The sequence below is a fragment of the Cervus canadensis genome, chromosome 23 (genome assembly GCF_019320065.1).
Source record: "Cervus canadensis isolate Bull #8, Minnesota chromosome 23, ASM1932006v1, whole genome shotgun sequence".
NCBI lineage: Eukaryota > Metazoa > Chordata > Mammalia > Artiodactyla > Cervidae > Cervus > Cervus canadensis.
This window is the reverse complement of record NC_057408.1, coordinates 52,254,334-52,267,849: the sequence shown is the minus strand read 5'-3', so window position 1 is coordinate 52,267,849 and position 13,516 is coordinate 52,254,334. Positions and strand designations below refer to the sequence as shown.

At 40.9% G+C, this 13,516-nt stretch overlaps 1 protein-coding gene across 9 annotated transcripts in view; it reads left to right on the top strand.

The window, feature by feature from the left end:
• DLGAP1 (DLG associated protein 1) overlaps positions 1–13,516 on the top strand; it is a 770,938-nt gene that overhangs the window by 718,313 nt on the left and 39,109 nt on the right. For all 9 annotated transcript variants that reach the window (XM_043443644.1, XM_043443645.1, XM_043443646.1 and 6 more), the window contains one exon: positions 5,500–5,591. In XM_043443644.1, coding sequence (XP_043299579.1) covers positions 5,500–5,591 — 92 coding nt within the window. The remainder of the gene's footprint in view (positions 1–5,499; positions 5,592–13,516) is intronic.

Below are 13,516 nucleotides of genomic sequence, written 5' to 3'. Positions count from 1 at the left end.
GGACTCCACGATTTCACTGCCACGGGTACAGGTTCAAACCTTGGTCAGAGAACTAAGATTTTGTAAGCCATGTGGCCAAAAAAAAAAAAAAAGTGATTTAAAAAAATTATGAAAGTGTTTGTCTATAGACATTATTAGCAATTTTTTCCCAAAAAATATTCCATTTTTTAAAAATTGAAGAATAGTTGATTAGCTGCTTTTATTTTTGTTCTTCAAATTGAATGTTGTGAGACAAGGGGATGATAATTAAACAAACATGGATTCAATATCAAACATGAAGTGCCCTCAATTCCTGAGGCACATTTTTTTTTTGTCATTTTTATCGAGTCTTTATTTATTTTTTTTATTTATTTATTTTTTAGTTCTACCAGTTTCTTGCTACCAACCCATCTCCCTCCACCCTCGTGCACACACGATCAGTCATGTAATCCCATGGACTTCAGCCCACCAGACTCCTCTGTCCATGGATTTTTCCAGGCAAGAATACTGGAGTGGGTTGCCATTTCCTTCTCCACCTGAGGCACATTTTAAGTCTCAAAAAAAGAGTGGGCATCCAAGAAAAACCTGGGTTGCTGGGTGGTGTTACGGTGTGTTTGATGCTACTGAGTAACCGCATGAGAACAAAAATGTGAAATACTTCGCACAGACGTGGGAGTGATGACCAGTGAAACCAAAAGGGATGGACAGCATGGAAAGCAATAACTCACATCACAGCATCATGAGAGAAGAATGTGCACCAGGGCCAGTGTGATTGTGGGTTACTTAATCATGCGTGTCATTAAAAAGGTGGATACTCTGGCAGGCCTCTCAGTTCAGGTCACTGTTTTCTGTTGCCAGGTGATAAGATCGGACTGATTCTTGGTTGGTAGATCGGTTCAGCTTGGCTTACTCTGTTGGAAGGTTCCTTCCATCAATGTAGAGGAGTCATTCTTTCCCCTGTTTTTGTTGCGCTGTACCATTATGCAGGTGCCCTTTGAATAATAACTTCCTGACATGGCAGCCAATAAATCTGTCCATGCTAAACCAACTCTAAGGCACACCTGAGAGCAGGCATGGGGTACGTTTTCACAGCGATGATGGATGTTCACCATCCACTCTGCAGCGTCCACTTTGAAAGGGCAATTAGACTTTCTCTGGTAGCAACGAGTCAAATGCTTTTATGTAACCTACAGGTTACCATGGCACGAGTTGTCGTTTCCTAAAAGAACTTGTAGCGCTGGTGGCTTGGGACCAGATGACCTAGCAGGAGGCCGGGTCTGGAGCCAGCCTCCACCCACCCCTGCCCCAACCACATCCCAGGAGCTGATTCCCTCTCACCGCCCAGAGGATTCTGAGGAGTGGGGAAGAGCAGAGGTCCCTCCTCTGTGTTGTCCCAGGCAAATTATTTCATCTTCCGGAGTCTGTTTTCTAATATAGCCCACCTAGGGTTATTTGGAGGGCTGAGTTTACAGAATGCAGCTTTCTGTGAGGGTTTCAGTTAGGAATGATGAAAAAAGATTCTGGGGATGGATAATGCTGCTGATAGTGCAACAATGTGGATGTACCTAATGCCACTGGAAATGGACACTTAAAACAGGTTAATATGGAGAATTTTATATTATGTCCATTTTGCTGTTGTTGTTCGTTTAGTTGCTAAGTCGTGTCCAACTCTTTGCGACCCCATGGACTGTAGCCAGCCAGGTTCCTCTGTCCAGGGGATTTCCCAGGCCAGAATATTGGACTGGGTTGCCATTTCCTTCTCCAGGGGAGAAGGAATAACCAGTCAGTTCTCCTTTCTGGAGAGAATTAATATTACCAATATTTGCATCTCCCTGCAGGGTTATTTTGCACACATGCTTAGTCACTCAGTCATGTCTGACTCTTTGTGACCCTGTGGACTATAGCCCACCAGATTCCTCTGTCCATGGAGATTCTCCAGGCAAGAATACTGGAGTGGGTTGCCATGCCCTCCTCCAGGGGATCCTCCCAACCCAGGGATTGAACCCAGGTCTCAGGCATTGCAGGCAGATTCTTTACTGTCTGAGCCACCAGGGAAGCCCAAGAATACTGAAGTGGGTGGCCTGTCCCTTCCTCCAGGCAATCTTCCTGACCCAGGAATTGAACTGGGGCCTCCTGCATTGCAGGCAGATTCTTTACCAGCTGAGCTACCAGGGAATCCCTATTTTGCACATAGTCAACCACATATATGTTTTATTTATACCCTTTTTTTTAACCCAAATATTAGCAGCATATACCTCTCACTAGTCTATATCTTGCCTTTTTTACTTAACAATATAATTTAAAGGTAATTATTTATCAGTCTTATTGTTCACTTTATTTAAAAGCTTCTATCTTTATCACCTCCCAGGTCCACTGGTTGGTTAGGTAACTCTCCAAATAATAAAGCATTCATGCACTACATGACATCCAACTTGTATTATTATTATTAGCCAGTAAGATGGAACTACTCTGAAATTCACAAAAAATATTGAGAACAAAGACTTTGTTTCAGAGGTTGCACTGCTTCTTGAATATCTGGATATTTTAGTGAGCCAAAGAATTGTTCTTGCTCTTCTGCAAATCTTTGTTCACAGCTACAGAAGTTATATGAGAGGGCTGCACGCTTTATATGGTTGTCTCATCCAGCCCCTACATGTGCCAGCAGCCTTCTGGTATATGTGGTATGATCACCAATTCCCCAGAAATGAGAACCCAAGGTCACATTTCTTATGTTGACAGAGCCTAGATTGTACCTTTACATTTATTTTTAATTAATTTATTCTTTTTTTTTAATCTTTTGGCTATGCCACATGGCATGAGGGATATTACTTCCCCAACCAGGGATCAAACCCAGGCCCCTTCACTGACAGCTTGAAGTCTAAACCACTGGACCATCAGGAAGATCCCTACGCCTTCACATTTAATGTGACCATGTGATGCAGCTTCTTTGATGAAGAATAATAATAGAAGGCAAAAGGAAAAGAGGGTGGCAGAGGATGAGATAGATAGCATCACTGACTCAATGGACATGAACAAACTCCAGAAGATTGTGGAATACAGGGAAGCCTAGTGTGCTGCAGTCCATGGGGTTGCAAAAAATCGGACACGACTTAGCGACTGAACAACAACAAGTAAATTACAATTTAGGCTACAAAATAGTCACCAAATTTCATTACACTGCAATCCAATTTAAATCTGAATCCCTCAAATATGTGAGATTATTACTAGGTCCTCGGACTCCTCACAGTTTTACCTTTTTAGGGTCAGAATTCTCAAATCTTTTCCAACATTTAAAATTTAATCTATATCTAATAGTTAACATTATAATCATTTATTTCACAACCTGTGTGAACTTAGGCCAATTACTTAATAGTTTCCTCATCTGGAAAATAAGAATAATAATAGGTGCTGTTGCACTGGTACTTTATAGGCTATAATACAAACTGATGGGTACAATATATGTAAAGTTCAAAGCATAGTGCCTGGCATACTAAGGGCTCAATAAGTATTGGGCTTAGTTATTATTAGTATTATCCTCCTTTAAGTGTTAGTCACTCAGTCGTGTCTGAATGCCACCCCATGGACTGTAGCCTGCCAGGATCCTCTGTCCATGAGATTTCCCAAGCAAGAATATTGGACTGGGTTGCCATTTCCTCCTCCAGGGGATCTTCCCAACCCAGGGATCAACCCCACATCTCCTGCATTGCAGGTAGATTCTTTACCATCTGAGCCATCGGGGAATGAGCAAGAAAAGTAACAGTGATAATAACTTGAAGTGAAGTGAAAGTCACTCAGTCGTGTCCGACCCTTTATGACCCCATGGACTATACAGTTCATGGAATTCTCCAGGCCAGAATACTGGAGTGGGTAACCGTTCCCTTCTCCAGGGGATCTTCCCAACCCAGGGATTAAACCCAGGTCTCTCGCATTTCGGGTGGATTCTTTACCAGCTGAGCCACCAGGGAAGCCCATCCTCCTTTAAGATGATGATTATCCAAACAATGCTAAAATTGTATCATCTGCCATGGGCTTTCTTAGTTTTTTTCAGGACAGAGATTTAATTAATCCTGCAACATATTTCAAAATTTTAAGTGTCTCTTCAAAAGTTTAAATAGATTAGCCCACACACTATATGAGAGAGGTGACGTTTGTCAATATTTGGATCTAAGGGGATTAAAGTCAGAGATAAATTTACTGGCAATGACTAAAGCTTAAGATGACAACACTTTGATGCAAATAAGCTATGCGTCTGGATGTGGGGGCGAGTCTAGGACAGGAAACAGCAGCTTCCTCTCCCATCCTCGGACCCCTGCTTCCTTTCTTTCTCCTTTTCTCAGGGCGTGGCTCATCCTGGTTCTTTTTTTTTTTTATGGTTGTATTGGGTCATTGTTGCTCCATGTGGGCTTTCTCTAGTTGCAATGTGTGGGCTTCTCATTGCAGTGGCTTCTCTTGTTGCAGAGCACAGACTTTAGGCACATGGACTTCACCAGTTGTGGCTCTCAAACTTAGTAGTTGTGTTTTAGTTTTATAAGACTTAAATTAAATTGTTTTTATATTCAGAAAAGAAATAATTTATTAAGAAAAAAGATGAATAAAACTAATTGCTCTGAATAGTCGCAAAATTTGTTTCAAATGTGGGTTGGGTCTGATCTGTCACATAAACTATCAGTTATATTTAGATATATTTTCTATATGAATTATAACATGCTCATAGCTATTTAGAAGCTATGAAGTGATATCCAAAGCCAATTCCTTAATTTAAGGGGAAAAAAATGAAGTACTCTACAGTTTATAAGTTTATAGCTCAATATCCCAGTATCAACAATTCTAAGTACAATAAGTGAAATTTCTTCCTTCTTTTGTATTTTGTTATGTGCAAATTCAAAACTTTAAAAAGCACAATCCCATGAGGTGAAAGTGAAAGTCGCTCAGTCGTGTCCGACTCTTTGTGACCCCATGGACTATACAGTCCATGGAATTCTCCAGGCCAGAATACTGGAGTGGGTAGCCTTTCCCTTCTCCAGGGGATCTTCCCAACCCAGGGATCAAACCCACGTCTCCCTCATTACAGGTATATTCTTTACTAGTTGAGCCACAAGGGAAGCCCAAGCATACTGGAGTGGGTAGCCTATCCCTTCTCCAGAGGATCTTCCCGACCCAGGGACTGAACCAGGGTCTCCTGCATTACAGGTGGATTCTTTATCTGAGCTATCAGGGAAGCCCATCCCATGAGGTACTTCTTCCTAATATAGCGCTCACAAGTAAGTACATCCTAACAAAGCTCTGCAGGAATCAGACATTTATTGGGCAACTTAGGAGTGAACAAAACTGCATTTTACTAAGATCAGCAGAGTCAAAGTACACGCTAATTATGTAGTGATGCTGTTCATCAAATACACAAATATTGAACATATCACCAAACATTCCAGTAATACTACAGATGTTTCTAATGAAATGAGACTTTGTTTTTCAAGCAAGATGACTAAAATAGAGCACCTCTACTTGTGGCTATTTCTTCAGGTGGATGATGCTGAAGAACCTGACAAGACAGGGGGAAATAAAGCACCCAGTAAGTTCCAGTCCGTAGGAGTGCAAGTAGAAGAAGAGAAATGGTGAGTCTACCATTCATCCTCTTTCATCTTCATGTTGGCCAAGTACAAAAATACAAGTATTTTTCCCCATGATAAACTTTCAATATTCAGTGATAATTCCCATTAGCTTCTGGGAGCATTAGAGGGTAAGCCTAAGTCAGTATTAGCTGTTCCTTTCTCTGCTTTATTACTGGAGACCATTTACATTTTAGCTAGAATAGTAGTGCATGCTAAGTTGCTTCAGTTGTGCCCCACTCTTTGCAACACTATGGGCTGTAGCCTGCCAGGCTCCTCTGTCCATGGGATTCTCCAGGCAAGAATACTGGAGTGGGTTGCCATGCCCTCCTCCAGGGGATCTTCCAGACCCAGGGATTGAACCCGCATCTCTTAAGTCTCCTGCACTGGAAGGTGGGTTCTTTACCGCTAGTGCTACCTGGGAAGTCCCAGAAGAGTAGTATTGGGGCCCAAAATAGGCCTCAATAGCATGATGATTAGTTTGAATTAAAATTACTTAAGGAACAGTCAATGCAAAGAATGATATCTTTACCCTTTCTAGAATCCCTGAAAGCAGGAAATAAATCTTCCACATGAAAGATGCCCTTCTTGTATTGGGAGCTGGAAAGATATTGTTATCACCAGAGACAGGATTCTGGGCCGAGAAGCCTGCATGCTTGTTGTTTCTTTATTAAATCACTACCCAAGTCCAAACTCTGCTTAAATTCCTTACTAATTAAACACCCAAACCTGTTTCTTTGTCCTGTCACTCCCTCTCAAATTTATTGCTTCTTTGTCTACAAAGTAAAAGGCTATTTGCTTTGGCCACTTCTTAGATTCCATTTCTCTGCGACCTCTGTGCACACAAATTAAATTTTTCTTTTTCTCCTGTAAATCTGTCTTGTGTCAATGTTATGATTGGTCTAGCCTCAGGAACTTGGAGAGGAGCAAAGGGGAGCCTCTCCCCTCCCTGACAGCAGAACAAGCACATCCCGTTCACACATACATAGAAGCATTGTGTGAAGTACTGCTGTGTTCCCAAACTACTCCTCTTCAGAAAGCTTTCCCATCTTAGATGATAAGACGTTTTAAGAGAAGATGGCTTTCTCTCTTTTTTTTTTTCTTTCTTATTTCTAGAACTAAATAGTGGCTCATGTTTAGCATGTGCTCAAAGAATGATGATCAAAAGAACAAATGAGGAGTAGGAAGAAGACTTCCTGTCATTACGCAGAATCACTAGTTTCTTTAGGTTGTTCTTTAAAAAAAAAAAAAAGCTAGATTTTAAAAAATATTTTGATTTACTTATTTATTTTTGGCTGCACTGGGTCTTCAATGCTGCACACAGGCTTTCTCTAGCTGCAGGACGAGGGCTTCTCATTGTGGTGGCTGCTGTTGCTTCAGAGCACAAGTTCTAAGGCACACAGGCTTCTGAAGTAGCTCAGCAGTTGTGGAAAACACAGGTTTAGTTGCTCTGCCACATGTGGAATCTTCCCAGATCAGGGTCAGAACCCGTGTCCCCTGCTTTGGCAAGTGGACTCTCAACCACTGGGCCACCAAGAAAGTCCTTTTAGATTACTCTTTAAAATATGCTTAGAGTCTTAGTATCCAGAACTAAGAAATTTAGAGTTTGAGAAGATCACTGAATCCAGAAGCTGAAGGGAACTTCTGAGGTCAGCATCTTCATTTTATAATGAGGATTTGGTCTGGAGAGGTAGGTGAGTTTCCCAGTCAAACTGTGAGGACCATGATGGATGGGACTATGTTTACTGATAACACAGGACCCTCAGCTTCCAGACCATGCTTTTCATATACTAAGTTTATAGTAACTGCTGACTGGATGGGGTAAGAATGCAGTTATCATAGGTGAAAGAACTCTATATCCTAAATCAGGAAATCATTTCGACTTTGTCACTAACTTTTTAAGTGTTAATTAGGAGAAATCACTTGGATGTCATTCATCCATCCATTCATCATCTATCCAATCAATAAATATATATAGGGACTTCCCTGGCGGTCCAGTGGTTAAGACTTCAGCTTCTAAAGGAGTGGGTGCAGGTTTGATCCCTGGTTAGGGAGTTAAGATCCCACATGCCTCAAGGCTAAAAAACCAAAACATAAAACAGAAGCAATATTGAAACAACTTCAATAAAGACTTTAAAAATGGTCCACATCCAAAAAAAAAAATTCTATGGAATGTCTCCTATATGCAAGGCCCCATGTAACATAAACTTAAATCTGAGAATAAGCCATGTTTCAGTTCATGGAAGGAGTCTTATTTTACAGTCTCTTAGTTTGACACTACCCTTGCATCTAAAAGATTTTCCATATATGTACATATAACCTTTTATATTGTTATATTTGATGTAATTATACAATGCTGGAAGCCCAGATAATTGGTACAGTCCTTCTAGAAATTAATATGACAAAAATTGGTGATAATTATACATCTATCCAGATACATTGACCCAGTAATTCCTCTCATGAGGCTATCCTGAATGAAATCACTCAGTGAAAGGGAAACAACTGTGGAACATTATCTATTATTGTAAAAAAAAAAAAAAAATCAGTTATCAAATGTCAAGCAAAACAAGAGTGGTTTTGTAAATTATAGCACATTGCCAAGACAGGCTATTATACAGCTATTAAATATGATTTGTAAAGAAGATATGGAAACATGGGAGAAATTCCCAAGGTACAATGTTAAGTGAAAAAGAGGACATAATACCCACATACAATATTCACAAAGATGGATAAGGACTGAAATGTAATCTGTAAAAATTGTAGATTTAGGAGTGAATTTTTCCCCCCTTTACTCTAAAATATTTAATTATTATATCTACTTCAAGTTATAGTAATCATCATTTTCAAACCAACCCTTCTGGCACATGTTCCTTTCACGGTTTTATAAAATGTTTTGAAAAAAATGTAATGACTTCCCTGGTGGTCTTAGTGGTTAAGACTTTGAGCTCCCAACACAGGGGACATGGGTTTAATCCCTGATCTGGGAACTAGATGGCATGCCACAAGGCATGGCCAAAAAAAAAAAAATTCAAAAGAAAATGTAAACTTAGGAGATATAAAAGATCTCATGGTAAGAAAACACATTTCTCCTTCCCCCACTGGCCCAACTTGCCTGTTCTCCTCAATGATGGTTAAGGGCACAGATTCCTGAGCTAAAGCACCAAGATTTGAATCCTGGCACTACCACATACTAGCTGGGAGGCTTTGATCAAATTATTAAACTTCTTTGTGCCTTGGTTTCTTTATATGTAAAAAGAAGATAACAGGCAGTTTCTGGTCCAGCAGGTAAAGAGCTTAGAAGTCATCACTCTGTCTTAACAAGTAAAAAACTTTTCAAACTGAAAAATCAACAATTCTTCTTAAACCAGGCAGAGATGTGAAGCCACAGGGCAAATTACTGCTCTAAGAACCAAAGAGACAGACAGACACACAGAGAATCACAACTTACTGGAGTTCAGTTCAGTCGCTCAGTCGTGTCCGACTCTTTGCAATTCCATGAACCACAGCATGCCAGGCCTCCCTGTCCATCACCAACTCCCAGAGTTTACTCAAACTCATGACCACTGAGTTGGTGATGCCATCCAACCATCTCATGCTCTGTCATCCCCTTCTCTTCCCGCCCTCAATCTTTCCCAGCATCGGGGTCTTTTCCAGTGAGTCAGCTCTTTGCTACAGGTGGCCGAAGTATTGGAGTTTCAGCTTTAGCATCAGTCCTTCCAATGAATATTCAGGACTGATTTTCTTTAGGATTGAATGGCTTGATATTCTTGTAGTACAAAGGACTCTCAAGAATCTTCTCCAACATGTTTCAAAAGCATCAACTCTTTGGTGCTCAGCTTTCTTTATAATCCAACTCTCACATCCATACATGACTACTGGAAAAACCATAGCCTTGACTAGAAGGACCTTTGTTGACAAAGTAATGTCTCTGCTTTTTAATATGCTATCTAGGTTGGTCATAATGTTCCTTCCAAGGAGTAAGCGTCTTTTAATTTCATGGCTGCAGTCACCATCCACAGTGATTTTGGAGCCCAAAAAATTAAAGTTAGCTACTGTTTCCACTGTTTCCCCATCTATTTGCCATGAAGTGATGGGAACGGATGCCATGCTCTTAGTTTTCTGAATGTTGAGTTTTAAGCCAACTTTTTCACTCTCCTCTTTCACTTTCATCAAGAGGCTCTGTAATTCTTCTTCAGTTTCTGCCATAAGGGTGATGTCATCTGCATATCTGAGGTTATTGATATTTCTCCCGGCAATCTTGATTCCAGCTTGTGCTTCTTCCAGCCCAGCATTTCTCATGATGTACTCTGCATATAAGTTAAATAAGCAGGGTGACAGTATACAGTCTTGACGTACTCCTTTCCCGATTTGGAACCATTCTGTTGTTCCATATCCAATTCTAACTGTTGCTTCCTAACCTGCATACAGGTTTCTCAAGAGGCAGGTCAGGTGGTCTGGTATTCCCATCTCTTTCAGAATTTTCCACAGTTTGTTGTGATTCACACAGTCAAAGGCTTTGGCATAGTCAATAAAGCAGAAATAGATGTTTTTCTGGAACTCTCTTGCTTTTTCAATGATCCACTGGATGTTGGCATGTTGATCTCTGGTTCCTCTGCCTTTTCTAAAACCAGCTTGAAAAATAAATAAAACCAGCTTGAACATCTGGAAGTTCATGGTTCACATATTGCTGAAGCCTGGCTTGGAGAATTTTGAGCATTACTTTACTAGCATGTGAGATAAGTGCAATTGTGAGGTAGTTTGACCATTCTTTGGCCTTGCCTTTCTTTGGGATTAGAATGAAAACTGACCTTTTCCAGTCCTGTGGCCACTGCTGAGTTTTCCAAATGTGCTGGCATATTCAGTGCAGCACTTTCACAGCATCATCTTTTAGGATTTGAAATAGCTCAGCTGGAATTCCATCACCTCCACTAGCTTTGTTCATAGTGATTCTTCCTAAGGCCCACTTGACTTCACATTCCAGGATGTCTGGCTCTAGGTTAGTGTTCACACCACTGTGATTACCTAGGTCATGAAGATCTTTTTTATATACTTCTTCTGTGTATTCTTGCCCCCTCTGCTTAGTATCTTCTGCTTCTGCTAGGTCCATACCATTTCTGTCCTTTATTGAGTCCATCTTTGCATGAAATGTTCCCTTGGTATCTCTAATTTTCTTGAAGAGATCTCTAGTCTTTCCTATTCTATTGTTTTCCTCTATTTCTTTGCATTGATCACTGAAGAAGGCTTTCTTATCACTCCTTGCTATTCTTTGGAACTCTGCATTCAAATGGGTATAATCTTTCCTTTTCTCCTTTGCTTTTCGCTTCTCTTCTTCTCAGAGCTATTTGTAAGGCCTCCTCAGACACCCATTTTGCTTTTTTGCATTTCTTTTTCTTGGGGATGGTCTTAATCCCTGTCTCCTGTACAATGGCATGAACTTCCGTCCATAGTTCATCGGGCACTCTGTCTATCAGATCTAGTCCCTTAAATCTATTTCTCACTTCCACTGTATAATCATAAGGGATTTGATTTAGGTCATACCTGAATGGTCTAGTGGTTTTCCCCACTTTCTTCAATTTAAGTTTGAATTTGGCAATAAGGAGTTCATGGTCTGAGCCATGTCAGCTCCCAGTCTTGTTTTTGCTGGAGTAGAAGAAACCCACAAAAGAAAGCCCCACGGGAACCAGTGCCAGGACAGGAAAACCTGAACAGTGATTGATGAGCTGCTGGCAGCTCAGTGAGGACAAGTTTGAGAGTTAAAAACTTAATGGGGACCCAGTTATGGGGGGGCCTCCATAGTTCATGAGTTTTACCTGCAGAAGCTCTACCAAGTCCTCACGGTAGAAAGCAGAGAAGAGCCCCATCCCCACCCTGTGCTTCTGGAAGAAAGAGGGGGAAAGGAACCATTCTGAAATACACCAGAGCATTCTGTTCCTAAAAAGCCCTGCCTGCGGGAGAAACTAACTTACCAGAGTCTAATCTTGTTGTTGCTCAGTTGCTCAGTTGGGTTCAACTCTTTGGGACCCCACAGACTGCAGCCCATCAGGATCCTCTGTCCATAAGATTCTCTAGGCAAGAATACTGGAGTGGGTTGCCATTTCCTTCCTTCTAGGCCAGGGGATCTTCCTGACCTAGGGATCAAACCCATGTCTCCTGAATTGGCAGGCAGGCAGACTCATTACCGCTGAGCCACCCGGGAAGCCCAAAGCCTAATCTATTGGGTTTCTAATGAGAAGAGAGAAGGGAAATGCCTAACCTCAGCCCCCTCTTGCAAACTTGTACCACGGTGGGGAGGGGAAGAGGAGGAGAAATTCACTGTCCAAGGACACAGGCTCACTGACTGACCTAATCATAGGGCTAGAAAATGCTTCCCCTCAACACTCACCTAACCACTGCATTTACTAAACACTTATTACTCACCATGGGCTTCCCTGATAGCTCAGTTGGTAGAGCATCCACCTGCAATGTAGGAGACCCCGGTTCGATTCCTGGGTCAGGAAGATCCGCTGGAGAAGGGATAGGCTACCCACTCCAGTATGCTTGGGCTTTCCTTGTGGCTCAACTAGTAAAGAATCTGCCTGCAATGTGGGAAACCTAGGTTTGATCCCTGGGTTGGGAAGATCCCCTGGTGAAGGGAAAGTCTACCCACTCCAGTATTCTGGCCTGGAGAATTCCATGGACTGTATAGTCCATGGGGTCACAAAGAGTCAGACACAACTAAGCAACTTTCACTTCACTTCACTTATTACGCACCACAGTTCCTTTTAGCCACTACATCATGTCTATCTTTCAACAATGATTTACAAGGGATAGGTTGTCATTCCCTTCTCCAGGGGATCTTCCCAACCTAGGGATCAAACCCAGGTCTCCCACATTGCAGGCAGATTCTTCACCAGCTGAGCCACCAGGGAAACCCTACAAGGTATACTAAAAGGTAAAAATACAACTTGTTAAGATTGAACAAGCATTAATCCAGAGGCACCTATAACAATGTTGGACATATCAGACCAGGTATTTTTTAAACCATAATTAAAATGTTAAGGACCATAATGGAAAGAGTAGGCAGCATATAAAAATAGATGAACAATGTTAGCAGAGAGATGGAAACTCTAAGAAAGAATAAAAAACAAATGCTAGGGATGAGAAACACTACCAGAAATGAAGAATGCTTTTGATGGGCTTATTAGCAGATAAGCTACAGATGAGGAAAGAACCTCTGAGCTTGAGGATGCAACAACAGAAACTCCCCAAACTGGAAGCAAAGAGGGAAAAAAACAACCCTGAAAAAAAATCACAACAAAATATCCAAGAATAATGAGGCAATTATATAAGTTTAACATACATAATGAGAACACCAGAAGGAAAAGGGAAAAAGGAACAGAAGAAATATTTGAACCAACAGTGACTGAGAACGGCCCCAAATGAGTGTCAGACACCAAACCACAGATCCATGAAGCTCACAGAAGGCCAAGCAGGATAAATGCCCAATTCATCACAGCTAGTCATGCTATATTCAAAGAAAACCAAGGGAAAAAAATCCTGAAAAAAGCCAGAAGGAAAACATTTTTCTTATGGAGGAGCAAAATAAGGATTGGATTGTATGTGACTTTTCCTCAAAAACCATACTAGTAAGAAGAAAATAGAGTGAAATATTTAATATTGAAAGATAAAAACACCAACCTAGAATCCTGTGTGCTGTGAAACTATCCTTCAAAAGACAAGAAAAAATAAAAACTTTCTCAGACAAACAAAAATTGAGGAAATTTGTAAATGTGTAGATCCAACTTGTAAGAAATGTTAAAAAAAGTTTTTCTGAGAGAAAGAAAATTATATAAGCCAGAAACTCAGATCTCCATGAAGAAAGGAAGAGCATCAGAGAATAAATGAAAGTAAAATAAAACCTTCTTTGTCTCATTCTTAATGGATCTAACAGG